We start from the raw sequence: 23,386 nt of genomic DNA on the forward strand, positions 1-23,386 counted from the left end.
GGGAAAAAATGTCCAGGCTTGAAAGAAAAATTGAGGCAGGAGGGCATTCTTTGCCAGAAACATGTTACACATGCGCTGGCCGCTTCGAAAAACATGCTGTGCACTCAGGAAGCCTGAGGTTCCTGACTTCAGGTTGAGTGGATGGGTGGAGGCTTCCTGAATCTTAAGATTTGTTAAGGTTTCCTTTCCAGTTTGTTTTTGTATCCCTCTAACAAAGAAAAACCATCATTCAAGCTCAGCTTGCTTTTGCTACTGACCTTGTGACAGTTGGCTGGTCTCATGAGCTAGTCTATATTAGTTGACATAAAGACAGCTCAGCTGAACAAGTCACCTCTGTCTTGAAAGAGCCACCCCTTTCTTGCATGTCACATTTTTTCATTTCAGAAAAAGCTAGCACCGATGGCCTCCCACTAAACTTACTTGAAGAAAGGGAATGGAATAGAAGAAAGAGAGTGCATGCCGAACAGAGACAACATAATAAAACCCTAATTAGTTATAGTCCCCCTCTCCTGTTTTTTCCCATACTAATGGAGTCAGCAAGAGGTGTTTTCCAGAACAGGTCTACCTGACTTGCATTAAAGTAGGTCCACAGGATGCTGTGCATCAGCACAGGCTCTCCCAGGCCTGGAAAAGCCTTCTGGGATCTTGGAGAGGTATGGACGGTGCTTAATTTCGATTTACATCTGGTCTAGAGGCTATCATTTGGTTATAGTATCATAGAATATCTCAGGTTGGAAGGGACCCACAAGGATTGTTGAGTCCAACTCCCTGCTCCTTGCAGAACAAACTAAAGCTAAACCACATGACTAAAATTGACATCCAGATGCTCCTTGAACTCTTACAGGGTTAGTGCTGGGACCACTTCCCTGGGGAGCCTGTTCCAGTGACCAATCACCCTCCTTTACTTTACACAGGAGAAAAGAAAAGAGCATTTCAGACCTGCTGTATTCAGGTGAATAGCTACACCTATCAGCCCCTGCCATTCCCTTAGTGCTGCTACACAAAAAGGAGTCGGCATGGGATTGGAGCTATGCTTAACTGACCTCACTGTACCATACAAATAACAAAGAAACAAAATGCAAGCCATAGATCACATAAAAAGACAGAACCTAATGAAGCTTTAATATTACCTGAAGAGCTTCTCTCTCTTCTTGCCTGTCCCAAGCTCTAAATCTATTTTTCTTTACCCAAAGTGACAAGAATACTTGACAGGTGCCCAGCTTTAGAGACCTCAGAAATATTTGATTACCTCAAACTGATGAATAAAGCCTAAAGCTCAGCAAACAGTTCTTTCAATTCCCAAATTCTCATCTCCCGCCACTCCAACCAAATGCAACAAACAAACCGACCAACCTCACATAACCCACAAACCTCACATACACACTACTAGGATCCGTTTCTCATCTACCCAGCAAAAATCAGGTTTCCCTCCCTGCCTCCTTAACTTCTCTAGCACATTATTGGAAGTAATTTGTCATTTTACATATCACATATACATATATAGATACGTAAATAGCCATTATAATTACTGAAAATGAAAAATAGCCATTAAATTATAGTTACTGACAATTAGCTGACTTATAGTTGTTCTCTCTCTAGTCACTCACTTCTCTATCTTGTAAGATAATTAATGCTTCTCCTTTCTAGCAATTACTATCATTTTAGGTGGAGGGAAACCAGGCACAAGTTGCAGAGTGAGCTACCAGGACTGACAAACAAGTCATAAAATCACAGAATAGGTGAGGTTGAAAAAGACCTCTGGGGAGCGTCAAGTCCAATCGCACACCCACACCAAGTAAGAGAAAATGGGGACAAGCCCAAAGCTGCACAAAAGTAAAGGGAGACAGAAGGAACAGGACCCTCAGGAAAGAGGGAGACAATCTTAACAGCTGCACAGCTTCTGTATACATAGTTTGCACATATGATGTATATATTAAAAATAATCACAGCAATGCCCATACTGTACCCTTAAACTCCTCTGCTTTTACGTTTTTGTTATCCGTTTCAATGGAAATTCCAGACACTTTACGATCTGCAAGGGAACAGGAAAAAAAAAAAAGATGATTCATCAATAAACACTTGTAATATCATACGTGCTTCAGCAGCTACAAGCGATATTTCTAAGACCTCCTTAGGCTGGACAGGTTAGATATTGTCCACTAGAGAGAGCACGGGCCTAAGAGCTAGACCAGGGCTGGCCATGTGGGTGGCCTTGAACAATTAATCTTTTCCTCTCCATGCCCTGGCACCTGTAAAAAATAGTCAAATTTCTCTTTTACAACAACATGATAATATTTACATGTAAGAAGTTCTATATAAACAGTAGGAGTTGTTTTATACTGGGGTAACATCTCAGTTTGTTTCTAATTGAGGAGACTTGTATTAATACACACGCGTTATTTTCCATTGTATTCTTATTACAAAGCATGAATGTTTATTGAAGAATACCATGTACAGCTTTTACAGGGTAAAAAAAAAACGTGTGCAGTTATTGGCAATTACCACAAATTCTTGTTGAAATGAGAAGGAAAACATTAGTCAACGTTTCTGTAGTTCTATATCAGAAATAACAGACCACATACCCCTATACATTCTTGGATATCTCTTGCATCAGGAATACTGAAATTCCAGACAGATAACTGAAATAACCACTAGCCCTACATCAACACCCCCCCAACTACCTCCTCCCACACTGGATCTTACTATACATCCTCTCTTAAGAGATGGTCTCCTCCCAGGAAAGGACTCCACTCACTTCCCTCGTGATTCAGAATGACTCCTGCAAGGCCCAAGAGTCAGTCACAGTTACTCAGATTACTCCTTCACAGGCTACAAATCTACCAAGTGCTTAAGAATAGATAAATACAGTTTTTTACATAGGTTTACATTAACTTCCCCCCACCCCAGCCCGCACCCCCCCCAAAAAAAAAAAAAAAAAAAAAAAAAAGCATTTCATGTTCCTGTGGGTTTAGGATCAGTTTTGAAGATGGCATGGACACTCCTAATGCAGCCTCTTTCCTCCATTCATATCAGCCAACTGAACAGTTGCTACAGAGGGTGTAAACAAGAACTGAGCCCCTCTCCCCACTGATATTTAGAAACAGGGCTTGTTTAAAACATAATGTTCTTTTGACTTATAGAAACTAGTCTTGCTTTACTCCTTTTAGTCTAATCTTGCTATTTATCTCCCTCATGCACGCAGATCTCCTTTATTCATCCCCAAACAATTAATTTCCCTTTCCCCTGCCTAATAGGGGAAAAGTTGCATGTAACCTAGAGGTGGATATCCAGTCTTGATCTGAAAACAGTAACAGATCAATAATCTTTTGCTTCTGTTTTCTTATAAGAGGTGATTACTTCTATTGAAGCGTGTGCCTCATTTCTCACTTGAGTTAGTCCATTTGGGCTTTCAGCTATAGGTTCACACAGCTCTGAGTTAGCGTGCTGTTTTCTTTGTATGACGGTACCATCATAGAATAGTTTGGGTTGGAAGGGATCTTTAAAGGTCATCTAGTCCAGCTTCCACCCCTGCAATGTGCAGGAACATCTTCAGCTAGATCAGGTTGCTCAGAGCCCCATCCAACCTGACTTTGAGAGTTTCCAGGGATGGGGCATCTACCACCCCTCTGGGCAACCTGTTCCAGTGTCTCACCATCCATGCTCACTGTAAAAGATTTTTCCTTATATCTAGTCTACATCTACCCTCTTTTAGTTTAAAAGTGTTACCCCTTGTCCTATCACAACAGGCCCTAGTAAAAAGTTTGTCCATCTTTCTTATAAGCTCCTTTTAAGTACTGAAAGGCTGCAATAAGGTCTCCCTGGAGCCTTCTCTTCTCCAGGCTGAATAACCCCAACTCTCTCAGCTTTCTTCAGAGGAAGAAATAATTTTTGTGGCACTCCTCTGGATCCACTCCAACAGGTCTATGTCTTTCCTGTACTGAGGACTCCAGAGCTGAACACAGTACTCCAGATGGGGTCTCACAAGAGCAGAGTAGAAGGGGAGAAACATTTCCCTCAACCTGCTGGACATGCTTCTTTTGATGCCACCCAGGACACGGTTGGCTTTCTGGGCTGCAAGCTCACATTGTCAGCTCATATCCAGCTTTTCATTTGACAGTACCCTGAAGTCGTTCTCCACAAGGCTGCTCTTAATGCCTTCACTCCCCAGCCTGTATTAATACTAGGGGTTGCCCAAACCCAGGTGTATGACCTTGAGTTTAGCCTTGTTGAACTTCATGAGGTTCACCTGGGCCCACTTCTCAAGCTTGTCCAGGTCCCTCTGGACAGCATCCCTCAGGTGTGTCAACCGCACTGCTCAGCTTGGTGTCATCTGCAAACTTGCTGAGGGTGCACTCAATCCCACTGTCTACATGTCAGTGATGAAGATATTAACCAGTACTGGTACAATATACCATTGTACACAATCATGGTTTTCTTTTCAATTAAAGGTCATTCCTTATTGTTCAAGCCTGGCATTACAGAGGGAATTCTCCATCCAAACCATTCCTATGGGCCTTTCCCTCCATAATTTTCTAGAGTTTTTTTTTCAGCATCCTTTAAAAATACAGGTGGCAGTTCTATGTGTATCTACATTGCCTCTGTGGGTCATATAGCAGCAGTCAGAATAGGTATTTGACTCCATGGCACTGTAATAAAAGTTAATTTACTCATTCACTGTATCCTGTGGTGGTAACTTGACCTCGCCCAGCTGCCAGACACCCACCCAGCTGCTCTCTTACTTCCCCTCCTCAACATGATGGGCAAGAAAATAAAATCAAAAAGCTCATAGGTCAAGAAAAAGACAGGGAGATCACTTAATAACCACCACAGGCAAAACAGACTCAACTTAGGGAAAATTAATCAAATTTATTGTCAATAAAAACTGAGTAAGTGCAGGGGCTGTGGGGAAATGAGGGTCGTGGTCGGTTCATAACAGCTTCTCTCAGTCAGTCCTTCCACACTGGAGCAGGGGAAAAGTGTGCGGAGGGTCCTCTCCATGGGCTGCAGGCACAGTCAGGAGCCTGCTCCAATGTGGATCCTCCATGTGCTTCAGCTGCCTTCAAAGCATATCCGCTTGCACTGGTGTGGGATGCTCCTCCACCGGCCGCAGCGTGGATGTTTGCTCCACCATGCTCTCTTCAGGGGCTGCAGGGCAATACCAGCTCCCCAGTGGATCCTGTCCGTCTCCCCTCGGGGCCGGCCGGGCTGTTCCTGACCCGCTCCCCCTCAGCGCCGGCAGCGCTGCCCTCCCTCACGCAGGTTTCCCCACGGCCATGGCGGCCATGGCGGCTGTGGGGCCCGGACGTGCCTGCGCTGGGGCCGTTGGAGCCGGCTGGAACCGGCTGGAACCGGCTGTGCCCGGCACGGGGCAGCCCTGGCCGCTCCCCACAGGGGCCGCCCCCAGCCCCTGACAGACCCTCCGCACCCATGCCCCTACACCTGTGTTACTCTTCATAGTTGCTGCTTTCCAGATATCTCACCATCCCTTCCCCCCTTCCAAATACACGTTGAACACTTCTTGTTTTTAAGAGAATACAGCTTCACACCTGGCAACAAAATGAGTTTTCAGATGTGTGCATTACCAAAAGATCCAAATCTGTGTGCAACTATCTGGTCCTTAATATGTTTTAGGTTCATAATCACCTTTGTGTTACCCCAAAATAGGTACAGCACAAGTTTATAATACAAAAATAAGAAGTGAAGAAGAGAATTCCAGCAATGCCATTAATGTACCCTTAGAATACTGAAATAGCAAAAAATATTTGCATTACAAATAGTGCTTGGAAATTTTTTCTACTTCATCAAGAAAGGAAACTTTCATGTTGGACTTTAAAAAAAAAAAAAAAAAAAAAAAAAGGCCTAGCACATCCCCTGTTGAAACCAGAGGAGGGAACCAGTTACCCAGCACCTCCTAAAGTAACCGTTACTCCTGCACACCCACACAGACCCCATCTCTTTGGTTTTGTCCAAGCTTAGTCTAGTATAAAGCCTGAAGTCATTAAGTAATTCTCCTTTTAACCTATGAAGCCCTATTTAGATTTATAGTAAGAAAATTAGCTTTTGACTTTTACCCAAACCATGTTGTTTCTAGAATACACACACACCCCCCCCCATATCCTATATGCCAATAGATAACAAATCATGTTTATCTGTTGAAATAACATCTTCCTTCATGTGTTCATGATGGGGAGGAGCATTTTGTTCTGAGGCTCTGACAGCACTTAACAGCACTCTAACACTTAGGTAGGAAGCATTTGTAGGACATCAGTGTGTGGGTAAAGCAGTTTATAAGCTATTGGCACATCAACCTTCTCTGTCTGGACACAAAACAGCTTAAATACAAGCAGTTTACCACTGCATTACATTCACAGTTTCATGAACCTGGAAATTTCTCTCTTCCACTTTAACACAGATATCACACAGCTCACCATCACAGTCTAAGTATTCATAACCTAGAAGCCACAATAAGAAAGCATGTTTTTTTACTTCTGGGGCAGGATCACTGTGCTTACTTCTCACTAAGGAAGTAATCATTAAATTACTTTGTATACTTTGTATTGGGAGCTTACAATTGCACAAATTCTCCATATTTCCTCTTGTATCAAGGGATTTATAGAATACCTGAAGATCTCATTATGCAATGCTGTAAGTACAAGATATGTCAGAAAAAAGAAAAAAGTTCGACATACACACAAGCTACACAGACACATGAACCTCTTCAAGAAGCAGTAGTCAGAACAGTAACTTAAGGTGGTGCAGAGACAGTTGACTGAAAACCACTATATATTCTGACCAAGCGTAAAGACAGGAGAGCTCTTTAAAGCTAGAGCATCTCTGCCTTAAAATACCTTTTTAGAAATGCCTCTGCCAATTATTCATAATCCAAGATTTAAGCTTTGGCTTTCAATTCACCATATAAAGAGCAACAGTGAAAAGATGACATATTACTGTGCCAGTAAACTTTTTGTTCAAACATTTCTATACAGACTGAAAAAAAACCAACAACCAACCCACTCTACTGCTACGTGTCAGTAACTTCATTTATTTAGAAGCAAGCACCAAAAATACACATTTTCCATTTGATAATCACTCATACAGCTGTCAACTGATACTACTAGCTGGAGGAATCATTAGGGAAAAGTGTTATTAGTCAAACCAAATAAAAGGAAACAGTGTGCCTGAAGGAAATTACATGAGAACAGAATCAAAACAAAGTTATAAGTACAAGAGAAAAAAGCAGTCTCTGGTATTTGTTTTGCCAAGTTCTAAATAGCAGGTGGTCTAGAGCAAGGCTTAACAAAGGATTTCAGAGGATACTGTAAGTTTAGGAAGTCCAGTGTCCCAAGAATAAAGAGATAACAAAGCCAGTTCTCTTACTGGGATCCCTGAAAGAGAATAGGAAAGCAGACATCTGTTTAGTGTAGCATCCTTCAGACATGCGACCACCTCAGGATAAGCCATCAGCAACATACTTAGATGCGGATGTAGACTTCTCAGCTATGTAACTACCTATCATGAGGTACTCAATACCTAGAGTTTTGCCACAGTCAAATAATGTAAACACATCTCTTTTGGCTCTCCTGTTGCCATATTTTTTCCTAAGAGAAGCAATCCATAGATTACGTAGTCCATAAATGGGGAAGGGGGAGGAGAAGCTATCCACATTTGGAAAAAAATAGTTGTGAATCACCTAAAAAAACCCCCAAACCCTAAATCCTGTTCTTCTTGGTAGACTGCAATGTCCTGCCCACCTCATACCACACACTACCAACTCTGCTCACGGTGGCATTGACAAGCTAGACTACATTAACTCTGACAGTTAACAACAGGCAGCCAGGGCTCAGACCCACCGCTCTTCCCAGCCACATTGCTGTCAGCAGTCAGTGTTTAAGTAGCCTTCATCTCCATCAGTTCTGCTTGGTGGATTCTAACCTCCAGCAAACGTGCTGGAGAGAGATCAGGAGTATTCACACCCTCTGCAGCAGTCTTCTGTGTTGGCTGATGTCCTTAACCGATTGCCCAAACTGGCAATTTAAGCACCAAAAAAGCCTGAAATAATGAAGCTGGGTTTACTCCAGTTAAGTAAACATAACAAATATGGCATTAAAACTTCAGATTTTGGACAAGGGCTAGAAGAAATTATCCCACATCATGGGGGAGAAAAAGGAAAAAGAAGCTCAGCTTCACTCTTTCGGTTATGTTAAGTAACAAAATTTCCTCAGTCTTAAAGAATAGTAATAGAACAGTGTTTACTTTGGGCAGAGTTTATCCAGTTCACAAAAAAGCAACCCTGCATATCTTAAGCCACAGAAAACAAACAAGGGAGAAGTCTGAAGGGGAAGTGAGTCTGCAGGGTGGGAATAATAAGGCCATCCAAGCACAAATATGGAGAGCAAGTCTGTAATTTAGTAGGCAAGGTGTGACTGCATAAAGGATGATAACCTAAGACAGAAGGCACATTTTCTGGCTGACCAGCTAAAGGAATCTAAAACACAAAAGCAACATAAAGAGCTTCTCAGCCACCCCTTCGCTTATGTGGTACCTGTTAGCGGCACTTCTGTCATGTTTTGGAAATTGCTAAACTTAAAACACAGCAAGTTTTACTCATTCAGACCCTGGAGCTGGTGCAACTCTGAGATCTGGTGGTAACACATAGAGCTCTGAGTAGCTTAACACGCTGTGAAATAAGTGGCAGTATTCTCAACATTCTTACTGGCTAATTGGGACATAGACCTTGCAGATGTTTTTAATCAAGGAAGAAAACCTAGGGATCCTACAGTACATACACACGTGCTATCAGAAGAAAATGCTTTTAAAAAGGAAGTTAGGTTTTTAGTCCTTACAACTATAAGGAAAACTGTTCCTTGATGCAAGCAGATGCAGTGCTGGTTTCCTGGCACCACAAAGTTGTTCCAGTGTATCTGTGCCAGCTGTGTTTCAAGCATCAGGAAACAAATATGGCTAGTTATTTTCACTCCTTAGGCAGTAGTAGAAATACAGAATTTTGGTTTTGACTCTCAGGTATACAGCAGAACAAGCAGGCTTTTAAATACTCTGAAGGTTCAAAGAACAGGGGGGTGCAGGGAATAAAAGCTCACCGGCAGAGTGACACAGCTTGACTTCTATGCTGTATGCAGTACCTTTTCCATAAGGAGATTTATTAATACCTTCATGACTAAAACTTGTAATGAACTGCAATTTGTGTGCATAGATACCTGCTTGCTTTCACTCCCCTCCTTTTATACGAGCCCTTTCCTAACTGCTGAAATTTTTTTTATTCAGGGAGAAACAGTCTAGGTTTTTGGAACAAGGGGAGCAGCGAAGAAAAAGCCTAAATCCAGTGTTTGGTTTGGCTTCTCTTTTGGAAGAGCAGCTATTACAAACTTAAAATTCCATCTCTACAGCAGAGTATGACACACACAAATTTGACCTTCCCCCAACCCCCAGCAAAACCAAAATAATTTCACCAAAACCCAAAGGCATTTTCCCCCATTCCAGGCTCAGAGCTATGCATAATGGAGTAATCCTCCACTCTCTCTGTACTCCTGAGCAGAGCTATACATTTCAAGCTGATAACACGGCCAGCATTCAGAGGTTAGATATGTAACACACACATTGTCTTGCTGGGAAGTCAAGAGATATGTTCTTTTTTTTTTTTATTAAAATAAGATATCTCAAGTTAAGAGCAAAAGTTGTCAATTTTTTTACCAAAAAAATATTAAAAATTATCTATAGATACCCAAGTAAGACAAAGCAGGCAAGTTTTAAGGTATCCTGCCTGCAGAACCTCAATTGCAACAAAACAAGGTGTCACCCTAACGTGTTATTTAGGGTGGTTCCTCCAAATAGAAAAACCTGACAAGCAACACATTTCAGAAGAAAAAAAAAACCAAACACAAAAAATCCCCACCCAAACCTTATGCTGAAGTGACAAATTTAAATGGCCAAGCTGCTCAAGTTCAAAAAGTTTTTCTCTACTGCAACATGATGTTGCACCACCCCAAAACTGAAGGTGTTTGAAGTTATAATATATCTATATTGGACATACTATTTTAAATCGCATGCCTGTAAACACGGTTCTAGGACTCCAGCCAAATTCTTTCTGTACAGAGTGGACACACAAGCCACACTGTTTGTTCGACTGATACTCTCTCTAGTTACCACCTGTCCCTCCCTCTTCTTGTATTCACACAAGATGAGCTAACTCAGCTTCAGAAGAGCAAATCCCTGGCTACCCACTCCCAATAGTTCATTAACTGCTTGTAACATCTCATTTCTGCTGGAATCCACAGGTACAGCATCGCTTCAGCAGCGAACGGCTCTGTTCCTTGCCCATGTTGCCCTGCCACCAAGCTGCTCTTTTGCTTCGGGGGTGAGGGGAGCATACATTCATGTATACAGTCAATTGTTAAAAATGCCAATCAGATCAAAGTTCAACTTTGACCCCAACTCGCACCCCCCCCCCCCCCCCCCAAAAAAAAACCAAACAAACAGATGAATTTAAAACCAGTGTTGTGTTTGGAATTTATCAAATGTTATCAAATGCTAGGCTGATCCTAAATAGAGACTTATTCCCAGCTTTCCAAAGTGAAGTGGAAAACGGTCTTTTGGGTTTGGTAGATTTTCTTACATAGATATTCCAGTCATTCAGATTCTGTCCTTTTACTAGAGGATAAAGCATCTGCCTTATATTTTCTTATGAAAATGCCATAAAGCTTTAAGTTTTCTGTGATTTTTTTGTTGAACTAAAGACTACCTCAAAAAAGGCAAGAAAAAAAGACTTCTGTGCAGCTTTGATGCTGTGTACAAGACATTATGTTTACTTTGAGTCAGGAAGAATGTTCTGCACCTGAAAGTCTGTACATAGAAGAACAGGCCACCCCCCTCCTCATTCTCCATTTACATAGCTTTCAAAAGCTTTGATTAAACTTTAAATAAGTTTAAATGCTTATAAAGAGGCATCGCTTCCTTCTCTCACAAAAATCAGTGCATTCTCCCAACAGCTCTTTCTGTTAGAAAGCCACCGCACTCTTCAGCAAGTGGGCAAAACCTTTGCAGCACTGTTTTCCCGCCCTTCTCCCCTCTAAAAAAAGGCAGCTAGGAATTTGAATACAGCTGGAAAGTGAACAACAGCTGTGTGTGGTTTTATGACTTTATATATCCAGACACCTAGAGCCCAATACAAAAAAGCCGTATTTAATTTAGATGCAGCATAAGCACAATCCTTCACACTCATCTGTTACAGAAAGAAGGTTTTTATCAGCTTCAGTAACTTCGCCTTCGTAATGGAAATCACATGAGAAATAGAATGCAGAACTGCATTTCCATCCAGTCTGGAGTTATTTAAACAGGGGAAGAGAAGCTTTGCCAGAAAGTGACTAACAGCAGGATTTCTACCTGTATTAACAGCTGGCATTGGATGATCTGAGGAGCTCTCAGTCTCACAGGGGAAAGAAGTTCTTTTGTTAAAATGCCTCAATGATAGAGCAGACTAGCAAAGAGGTTTTCCTTTATAATGCCTGCCTAAGAATGAGTTAATCCTTGGGTTTGTGTGTACTGTTTAGTGCTATTTGGAAGGCTAGCACACCAGCTGATGGTGCCTTTGTTCTTAACTTTCAAGTAAAGGGAAAAAAATTATCTTGGAAGTAAAAGTAAGAAGAGACTGAAGTTTTCCAAGCCAATTATCTGAAGTTATCAGTGGTAGTCCTAAGAGTTTGAGATCATGTTAATGATTCATTTCAAGCAGAGCCCCAAGGACAGTTGGCCCTGGAAACACAAAACTGGAATTGCTTGTAGAGAAAGTAGGGAATCAAAATCAAGTGGCATGGGGCAAGAAAGGAAGAGAATTATTTAGGTCAGCCTTTCTGAAGAAACTGAACACCAAAGCACAACAATTTCAGATAAACCGAACAGCCTCCTAAGTGCTTTCAGCAGTCCCAGCACTGAAAGATGGTGTGGGAAATTCTGGGGAAAGATAAATGTATAATTAATTTCTATATAATTATTAATAAAAATGTAAAATTCAATTCCCTTCAATGTGTTTGGATTTTTTTGCCTCCTCTTTCTCTAGTCACACAGAAGAGAGGAACAGTTTGAATTTACAGCTTGCAAAAGTTTCAAAGTAGCATGGAGTTTACTTCAACAGAGACACAATCCCAAAAGCATATGCTATTAACCAAATAAATATTTATAGCTTGCACTTTCACAAGACTCAAAACTCTGCTACTCTTCTTGTCTCCATGGCAATTCAAAGGGAGCTTCGGAAAACGGGGGATGGGGTTTTAAACTAGTCAGGCTCTCACAAAAAAAGCCTATTTTCCAGCCCTCTCCCAGTCCTGCTCAGCATTGGTTTCCCTGGCAACTCATCGGCGGCTCAAAGCCAGCTTGTAAATGCAGCGCAAGCCTATAGCTCTTCAGCTGTTGCTTACTTGAAGATGCTTCGGGATGCTGACAACTTGTGTCTAGCACCACCATGTTTCAAAAGAGCATGAGACAAGGCTATAGGATTAGAAGCCCCTTGCCACTACTGTCCTGCCCACCTCATAACACACACTAGAGCAGTGACCTGAAGAACAAAGATTCCCAGTTGCATTAGTATGTGTAACAACTCAGCAAAACACTTGCCTGCGCAAATACCTAGAGAAATTGTTGTAGAATTATTATTTAAAAAACAAAGGTAGGTACCCAGTGCAAATTAGCATATTCCTCTGAAGTCAATAGTACTAGGCTGGTTTACATCAACTGTAAAATCGGCCCTGAAACACAAGAGAGTTGGTAAATAGAGGAAACAAATGACAGCCCTTGCACCCAAACCCACACAACCATTCTGGCCCACAATTCGAGATCAAGACCTCTGAAATCTCCTACAATTTTTAAGTAACTTTTTCTGGAATTGCCAGCAAAAGTAATTTGAAAAGGATAAGTACTTTCAACAAGTCATATCATGTATATAACTGTACATACATTACTTATCTAAAAAAGCCTGGAAACAAATTTAGTTTACTTTCCAACTGTATGCCAACCAGCATTAGTTACAATTCCAGTAAACACTATGTGAAACTGGAATCCCTGGTCATTCAGAACCGGTTAAGTCCTTCAAGCTCCCTCACTATATGATCATGTTTTCTGGATGCTAAGAACATCAAGATCCTACAATTTTAATATCATTGCAAGTAAAATACATTGCTGTAGTGAAGAAGTGTCTCTTCCCATAGTTAGTCTTATTTGTTTAAGCTGGAACCAAATTTCCTGTGCATCCTCAGTCCCTTCTCAAGTTTGTAGCGATTTTTCTCTATCCCTTTTTTGATTAATTTAAGCATTTCTACTAATCGCTCTCACTGCAGAGGATAAGTGCATGTAATCATGTATTAAGTTCTGCTTTCTAAAGGTATAGAAGTAGCTACCTAACCAGAACTGTGCATTACAAACAGATGCTAAATAGCAGGTAGGATAGCTAATTTGACCAAATATGCCCAAATGTTTAATTTTCAGGAAAGTATAATAATCTAAGCCAAGCTGGCATTATCACCTTATGACCCCCACTGAAGGCGACGATACATCTGAAATACATTCATTAAAAAACCCAAACAACTCTCTGAAGCAAATATTGACCTAGAATATATTTTTATACTAATATACAGTGAATGTAAGAATAACTCCTTGTGGTCAGTTTTTAAAAAGGCCTTTATGCAGGTTTTCTCCCATTCAATTTTTGCTGATATCAGGATACACCGTGACTTCATTTTAGCTAGCGTGTCCATTAAAAAAGTCAGTGTCTTTCCAAAAACAGTAGGATGTTTTTTAAATACAAATACTAAGTAAGAGCCTTGTGCAATGCTTTGTAAATCTAGAATTTCTGAGGAGATGTTTCCTACAAACTAGGGTGGGAGTGGTGTTTTCACTTGAGCAAATTTCCCTCAAATCATGAATTTTAGGACTGAGTCCTATTAGCAATACACAGACACAGCACTGAACTTAGCTTTTTAACTTTTTTCCTCCAGACTACAGTCCAGATTCTTTGTTCATATGAGCTGGGAACATGATGACCACTTCCCTCCTGGCCAAAACAGTTTGGTGAACCCTTCCTAATAATCCAAATGCAACTGCCAAATTAGCTCATCCCATTATCACTCACACATGATCTCTTACACTGCCAAGTCTGGTCAATAGTCTCTTCCTGCCAGAAGCCGCTAACAGTCACATTTGATGACTATTACTTTCAATCAATAGCATCATTTACAGTATGAATGCATATCTTTAGCCTTAATTCTACAGGCCTTTAATTTAGTTCTTTAATATCAAATTTTATAGGGGCACCCTCCAGCACATTTGAACAGACTGAAGCCACTCCTTTAATTCAATTAAGGCTGGTACATATCAAGAGGAGCTAGAACAAACAGAAGATGTTTTGCATGCTTAAAGGAGAAGGGTGATTAGAAGAAATCCTCCGGAAGGTAGAGCTAGGAACAATAGGTCACAGTATAACAGCTGCCAAGTTTTCATTAAAGGGGATGAAGAGGGTAAAAAAAAAAAAAAACAAAACCACAACAAACCCAACACTACAGTCTTCATCACATTAAAAGATACACAAACAACACAACATATGGGTATCCAGATCAGAAAACATTAGAACAACACTGGAAAGTTACACGGGAAACAGGAATAAAGATAAGAGTAACTCCATGCTTTGTTTGTTTATTTTTAAAACAAGCATAACTGTTAACTTGCTGATCATCACAGCTTCTCAACAGAAGTGATGTTAGGAGCCACATCCTCAAGAACATCTGGGTAAGGTTGGCTGATGAAACACTGCTGCTTTGCGTCAGAAGCAGGGAGTGCTCAGTACGTGAGCTAACATTCACAACCCACTGGTTTGCTGCTTCATGTAATAGGATTTGATCATCTTGTCTGCAGGTACTTAAACTAAGAAATTACCAGCTGTTTCACTCTCACAAAAATGAAACAAAGATGTCAGCAATTCTGTAATGCTGTAAAACCACAACAAAAAATAATCCAAGAAAATGATTTCTGTAGAAGGCAAATAATCTTGTCAGAATTAAATAGTCAATCTAGACACAGTTCAGAGACAGAAATGATATCAGCAACATGTAAGGTAAGGCTGGGAATTTTTTTAATTATTTTTTAGAATAAACCACATGTGATTAAGGATTCAGCCCCCAGGTTGCTACCTTCTCAAGTGCAACTTAGCCCTTAAGAGTCTGGTGGTTAATATGGCTGCATCTAGACTACTCTACAGCATGTATAAAATATCATTGAAAACCACATGTTATATTTAAGAATACTTTTTAGACTCAATAGATCAACACATTTAATGAAACCATGACTTCCAGATAGGCATATATATTGCTTTAAACTACTGTTTTGCCTGCTTCTGCCCATATTCCCTTTATAACCAACTGTTCATAAGATACTGATGCTCTAGATCAGGGCTCCTCAAACTTTTTAACCATGGGACCGGCGTGCGCATGAAGTGGCAGGCCGTCATCTGCGGCTGCTTGGTTCCCCCCCCCAACCCCCGGCGGGGGTGTGTGTGTGTCTGTAAATACCGGGGGCCAGATTGAGGACCCTGGGGGGCCATATCTGGCCCACGGGCCGTAGTTTGAGGACCCCTGATCTAGAAATTTGTGTGACACTATTATTGCTTAAACTGAAATTTCCTTTGGAAGTATGACTAAATAATACCACTTTGAAGGTGCTTGTGCTCCTTCAACTCTGGTCAACTAAATTTCAGTTTCAGGATTTCTTTCGAAGAAAGATGACTGAAGAAAAGGCCAAGGTCTATGCTGGCAAACAGATTATACAGGCAGAAACACATCAGCATAAGCAGTGCGATCACATGGAACCCAAACACAAAATAAGGTCTTCAGAGTTTAGCTCTAAATTCACAGAACAATAAATTTTAGTAAGAAGAGGATTTGGGCACATCTACGTATTTATTCCCACTGTTGTTGCAGGGCTAAGCTTCTTCCAGTGAGCCTGGATGGTAGAGAGCTAGCTAGCATCAGCTGAGCTATGAGTGGTCGAGAAATAAAGAAAGGGAACAAGATGGCTTGTTGTATAATACATTGCTACCAGCATTTCTCTTCTAGAAGTGGAACTCATCACCAACTAAAGTGGAAGTTCAACAGTTCTGCTGAAAGCACCTTTGTAAAGTAAGCCCATAAGCTTTTATGGTTTATTTTACAAGTGCCAGGTATTGCTTTAGGGCAGATAAGGAACAGGTTCCTTACAAGAAAAAATTAATGTGTCTTCCACAGGAAAGAGTATCCACCACAGCGCTTACAGATATGGAACTCTGCATAGCAACATCTACATCTATCTTCTGCTTAAACAGTATGATTTCTTAACTAAGCCACACTTAGCCATAGAAGCTTCCTTGGATACTATCTGTCCACACAGCACACATTTTCTATCCCAAGGCAAAGGCAGCTAAAAAACATGGACTCGCTACCCTTCATTTGACAACTGACAATCTAATCAGATTTCATACCACATTTTTACATACATGATTTCAGCAGGGCTCCATGAATTTATAATGGGTTCAACTGCAGCATATGGGTGCAGGATTGCAGCGCTAACAGCAACATGACACAATAGATAATTTTTCTAGTTTTCAGATGAGTAGTCCCACCCCAAAACTGAAGGTGTTTGAAGTTATAATATCTATATTGGACATACTATTTTAAATCGCATGCCTGTAAACACGGTTTTAGGACTCCAGCCAAATTCTTTCTGTACAGAGTGGACACTCAAGCCACACTGTTTGTTCAACTGATACTCTCTCTAGTTACCACCTGTCCCTCCCTCTTCTTGTATTCACACAAGATGAGCTAACTCAGCTTCAGAAGAGCAAATCCCTGGCTACCCACTCCCAATAGTTCATTAACTGCTTGTAACATCTCATTTCTGCTGGAATCCACAGGTACAGCATCGCTTCAGCAGCGAACGGCTCTGTTCCTTGCCCATGTTGCCCTGCCACCAAGCTGCTCTTTTGCTTCGGGGGTGAGGGGAGCATACATTGATGTATACAGTCAATTGTTAAAAATGCCAATCAGATCAAAGTTCAACTTTGACCCCAACTCGCACACCCCACCCCCCCAAAAAAAAAAACCAAACAGATGAATTTAAAACCAGTGTTGTGTTTGGAATTTATCAAATGTTATCAAATGCTAGGCTGATCCTAAATAGAGACTTATTCCCAGCTTTCCAAAGTGAAGTGGAAAACAGTCTTTTGGGTTTGGTAGATTTTCTTACATAGATATTCCAGTCATTCAGATTCTGTCCTTTTACTAGAGGATAAAGCATCTGCCTTATATTTTCTTATGAAAATGCCATAAAGCTTTAAGTTTTCTGTGATTTTTTTGTTGAACTAAAGACTACCTCAAAAAAGGTAAGAAAAAGAGGCTTCTGTGCAGCTTTGATGCTGTGTAGAAGACATTATGTTTACTTTGAGTCAGGAAGAATGTTCTGCACCTGAAAGTCTGTACATAGAAGAACAGGCCACCCCCCTCCTCATTCTCCATTTACATAGCTTTCAAAAGCTTTGATTAAACTTTAAATAAGTTTAAATGCTTATAAAGAGGCATCGCTTCCTTCTCTCACAAAAATCAGTGCATTCTCCCAACAGCTCTTTCTGTTAGAAAGCCACCGCACTCTTCAGCAAGTGGGCAAAACCTTTGCAGCACTGTTTTCCCGCCCTTCTCCCCTCTAAAAAAGGGCAGCTAGGAATTTGAATACAGCTGGAAAGTGAACAGCAACTGTGTGTGCATTGTTACAGTGCTGAGGACTCAGCTAGAGATTGAACTGGACCATGAATGAAATAAGAAATAGACAGACTGTGCAGTGACAGGGGAAAAATAGAGTTGAAAATAATTTTTTAGTTAGTCATTCTACATATGGTGTTTATTCCCTGATGATAAACAGCTTCCCCAGATACCTTTTATCCTCTAGGACACTATTTATTGAAAGTCTTCAAAGAATGAGTGCTGTGAGTACATTAACTTCTGGAAGTACCCCATAGCCTTTTTCAACAACATTTAACATGTAGAAGGAGAATAATCATGTTTACTTTTTATGCCTAATACATTTCAGAAGACTTCTATATTACTTGATTGAAACAGCAGTAGTTGATGTGCAGGATGTAGGTCTTATTTAGAAAAAGAAAATAAAAATAAAGCAACTGACTTAAAATAAAATTATGTGAAGGCCTCTTAGACTGTATGGCAAGTAGCAAAACCATACACTAACACAACCCAAAGGGTCACTTCTTGATGTCTGAGCGTACTTCCACAGTGGATGCATCTGCTTACTTCTCCCTTACCTCCTCTGCCAGGCAGCAACTGTGATGCTGCCAGTGAATTTGGAGTGTCTGAATTTGTTTGCTTTACTAGTCACTCCAATACTACAACAGCATCATCTTAAAAATCTTATGAGCCCTATTATCTGGCTGTCCCAGCCCTCTCTCTTTTACATTTTCATATGCTTTGTTGCGATATTCTAATATTGAAGTATTGTTTTTCCTTTCAGGAGCCTCTCAAATGATTATGATATTCTTGTGTATCAGTGAATCACGTTACACCAGGGAGGGCCATTACATTAGTGAACAGAAGGCAACAGTGGCATTCATTGCAAGATACAAAGAATACTCAAATACTAACAAAATAAAACATTTACCTTTCAAATACTGACATTTAAATGGAAAGCTACTAAGTCCGCTTGGAGGATAAAGGCCTTTTCTGCACAAACTCTTCCAACATCTAAGCATTGCTATTAATGATCTTTTAATTGGACCTTACGTGGACATTAGAGGAGCGAGAAAGGGAAAAAAAAAAAAAAAAAAAGGAAAAGAAAAAGAAAAAGACAGACACACCGCTTCCCCATGCTCCAATGAGAACCCTGTGATACATGTTTGTTCTTTAAAGAAAAGTGGGAGGGTGGACAAAGCCAAAAACCCCCCAAAAAACAAGCCCACAAAACACAAGAAAAGAACTTAACCCAGCAACATTTATCATGTATTTTTGTTTCTGAACAGTGCTAAACAGATACCAGTGATGTCTTCCTTTGATATTCTACTACTGCAGTTTTAGAAATAATAGTCCTCTATTTAATTATTCCCACAGTTAGGAGTTGCAAACATCTGCAGCAAGCTGGAATTGTTTATGTGCAGGACAAAGTACTGATTAGTTATCTTTAAAGTCTCAAGCAACAAAATATATGCATTTATCTGTTAGAAGTCACATTAAAATTAATACTATTTTCCAAATCTTGACATGTAACATCTTAATTGGCAAAAGATCACATTAAAATTTGTTTAATTCAGCAGCAGCATTTAAAGAGTCTTCAGTCATGTTGCATTTATTACGGAAAGCATATATTTCTGCTTATAATTAACTTGCGCAACTTAAGAGTTAATTCTTGATGTCTGAGCGTACTTCCACAATGGATGCATCTGCTTACTTCTCCCTTACCTCCTCTGCCAGGCAGCAACTGTGATGCTGGTCACTCCAATACTACAGACCTTACATATAGCATGGATCAGCCAAGTACTTTATTCTCAGCAGGGCCTGACTTTCCCTCAATCTACATTTTAAAAATATTCAGGCCGTCAAGCAAATTCAACACCTTAACACCAGTCAATCAGACCCAGCAAAGCTGTGTGGCATGAAAACGGTGGCACACAATGCCCCAGCTGATGCCACTGAGCAAAACCTCAAGCCAGAGCAGCAGGGGCTCTCAGCCAGCAGCCCCCCCCAGGGCTTGGCACACCAAAGCTGTCACTTCTTGTCCCCAGCCACTGTGCCGTCTCAGAGTTTTCTGTATTCAAGCAGGGAAGCAGCCTCCCCAAACACAGAAGTATAGCTCTTCATTATTAAATATACAGGACAGCTTGCTTGAATCCCGGTTTCAGAACTGCTCACCGCCACCAGTTTGTATCAAAGCTGCAGCACAGCCCTGCCACACTCCCAAATTCCCAGTAAATCTGGCACAACTTTACATAAAACGCACTACAAACAACAAGCCAGGAGTTTAAGAGAAAATGTCTTGCCTTTGTGGTTGTAGCCTAAACACTAGAGAAGAGGCAGAAAATCATTTAGGTGGTCCAATAATCAAAGGGTAAAGAACCAATATTTACTTTTTAAGATTATTTTATAGAAACAGGGTAACAGAGCACAAAAGCTAGCCATAACATGCACCTAAACACACCTACACATTCTACAGATGCCACTCCAGATGATGCATTTTTATTCATTTTTACCTGTACAGCTACTAGAAGGCTTCAGTCAAGAACCAGGGCCTCCTGGAAGTAAGTACTGTCTATACATTCAAATAGTAAACTGCTGTCTAATGAACATAGTATGTATTCAAAGTCTGGTTTTCTACATATTTGTTTCCTCATATGTTTACAAGTACGCCAAACACAAACACTTCTCCAACTCTAACCCAGCTCTAGCCAACATACACAAGTCCTTAGCATACCACCCCCAAGAATTTTTCCCAGTTCTTACTGAGCACTTTCTACACACTGAGATCAAATACATAAACTTTTTGGTTTCTTTATTATGCTAATCTGAGCAAAAGTCACTTGTCAAGAATGCATGTTCCATCACTTCCTATGCTAGCAGTTTGTGAACAGCAGATATAGCCCCTATTGTTAACATTACCTGGTACCAAAACAACCCTATGATACATCACTTTCCACCCAGATGATAGTATGTTTTGTTTCCCTTTGAGTCTGATCCAGTGGTTTGGATGGGCTTGAGAGCATCTTCAACCCTTAAGAAGTTAATCCAAACAGAAGCTATGTAAATATATCTATTGAGACTTCACACCTGTAGAGTTTGTTCTTTCCAGATCAAGTCTACCCATTTCTTACTTTTTTAAATTACCAGGATCAAATTGTAGCTATTTCAATGCAAGTTTGATCTTCTCATCTCTTACTGAAAATTGCGAAGTTTTGAATTTGTAAAAAGCAAGCATTCAAAAAGGCTTATTACCAGATTTTTCTGTCATGTTTTCCCCTGCAAATAATCTTTGAGAGAAACTGGATGCCTGCTTTAATTACTATTAACCAGGAGGGGTTACAGAATTGCTAGTGGTTCAAAACTACTGCTGTTGTATTACTTGCTGTTGTTCAGAAATAGCTATTTTCCCCTTCCTCCTTTCCAAAAGCTCCTTCATCTCCCAGCATATGTTAGAAACTGACAAGTGAACAGGACCAGATGTTCAGCTGCCAAGCTCACCTTCTGCCTGGTTTAAGAAATTTTATATAAGCATTTGAGTGCTCAATGATGTACTGCGAGCATAGAGGTGGCATAAATCACTGGAACCCTCCAGAAAAAAATAAAAGTGGCTTTGGAAATGCAGGTGAGTACAAGTACTGGCAATCATCCAAGTGCTCCTCCAGCCTCATTTGCTGTCTCATTCTTAGAAATACATATTCATTGCCCTAAAAAATCCCAGCATTTAGATGAAGGAAACAAATCGTTCGTCTTGATTACAAGGCACCATAATATTTGCTTTAAGCTTCCTGTGGTGCAATTACAGCACAATCATGTACAAGCTTTGAGGAAGACACAACCAGCTTTTCTGCAGAAATGTTTTGTTAAAACTGGTAGCTCTTTGAAAAGTACTTGGGATGGGAAAAGACATGCCAGAAAGTAAAGGTGTAACAAAGCTAGCTTTACAAAACTGGGGTGTGTGGAGGGGAGAAGATCAGAATTAATTGCCTTTCAGCTTCCACATATCATTTCCTTCAGTTTCCATTAAAGTGCTCAACTCATTGTAAATTAGCCACTAAACTAGGAAGTAAGAACTTGTAAAACATCTATTTTCCCATAAGTATGCAATAGTGCTACAAAATTATCACAGGAGAAAAATCCTCATCCAGCCAAACAAGAAAAAAACAGCAATAAGATATTTATTCTATACATCCATGGGGACACTATATTAAGCATTTTTTTTTTGCTTGATATCATTGTGTAACTTCAAGGGAACCTTAATTTAGCCATTCCATATGGCCCTGACAAATAGTCTGCAGTGACAAGTACAAATCTCTGCCTTGTGCTTCAATTGTTCTGATGCACAAGGTACTTATATCGCAATGTGGACACTTCTGGCTGTGTGAACACTTCTTAGCAATCTTCTTTTACGTAAGCATGTACACTGGAGTCACCTCTAGCATTGCTAAGGGAAAATATAACACTAAGACTTACTTTGAGAAAACTATTCCTATAAGAGGTCGCCAGCTGCAGGGAACCAACGATAAACAGACTGTCTCCAGAAGTGCTCCAACAGAAAGGTGACATTTTGAGTGTTGATAGACTGTAAGTAGATCATCCCATATGTAAACTTTTAAATCCCAATTTCAGAATGAAATTACTAGTTTTGCTCCTGCCCCTCCAAAATCACTGACAGTCCAAACCTACACCCCACCCCTCACAACAGGGAAACTTGCTTACAGCTGCTGCAGAAGATTCACATGCATGTCACTATCCATCTTCAGTGAAAAATATCACTACTACTTACTCATGTGAAATGATGAGAAAACTGGACTTTAATATAGTTGTACAAGAAGATTCTCCCATACTTAAGAAGAGGAATTCTTGCTTGTGACCACCAGCACTTGAGAAGAAGCTAAAGCACTTGTGGCATGCTTTGAGGAAGGACAGAAGCCTTCTCTAACATTTTTAGCTCACTTATTTAAAAACAGGTCTGCATACACCCCCAGTAATATTTGGGATTAGTCAGCAGACACAGACAAGTAAGAGCTCTAGGTCATGAAAGAGGTTCACACGTTTTCAGCTAAAGAGAAAAGGTGAAGTCAAAATTCAACTACTTGCAAGTTCTTACTTAATCATTTGTGATGGCAGTTTCTGCAGCAGAACCTGGCAGCTACTGTGCTGCTGCCAAGGTAGCCTGCACTGGGAAATACAGGTATAATACAGGAAACAATCGCAAAAATATCTGTGTGCAATTCAGTTAAATAGCCAGTAAGAGCATTGCATCCAGGCTCAATTAGATCTGCTAATCACAGTGGCAGTTTTAACTCTCATTATTAATGCCAGATGACCTATGGCACTCACAGTTACCAGAAATACATGCCCTATGACTTCAACAAAGAATTGTTGCAACGTTAAAGCTGAGAAAACAGGACCTCGGAGGCCAAGCGACAGCAAAAGAAAGTCCTCCTCTTGCATATATCCAACCTTAAGCAGAAGAAAACAAGAGGAATTGCAATTGTCTTGAGGTGACATTTTCAGGTACATTTCCTGTCTCTTGTATGCAGTGAGGAAAGACAGTCACCCTATTATTCTATTTTTTTTTTTTGTACATCCAATAGCAGGCTGTGGGGCCAGTAATGTGAACT

At 40.5% G+C, this 23,386-nt stretch overlaps 1 protein-coding gene across 1 annotated transcript in view; it reads right to left on the reverse strand.

Annotated features, from left to right (window-relative positions):
- The window catches only part of JAM2 (junctional adhesion molecule 2), a 40,055-nt gene that overhangs the window by 12,838 nt on the left and 3,831 nt on the right, over window positions 1-23,386 (reverse strand). The window contains exon 2 of the mRNA XM_055701425.1: window positions 1,967-2,032. Coding sequence (XP_055557400.1) covers window positions 1,967-2,032 — 66 coding nt within the window. The remainder of the gene's footprint in view (window positions 1-1,966; window positions 2,033-23,386) is intronic.

This window comes from Falco cherrug, chromosome 2 (assembly GCF_023634085.1).
Source record: "Falco cherrug isolate bFalChe1 chromosome 2, bFalChe1.pri, whole genome shotgun sequence".
In the NCBI taxonomy this organism is placed as follows: Eukaryota; Metazoa; Chordata; class Aves; order Falconiformes; family Falconidae; genus Falco; species Falco cherrug.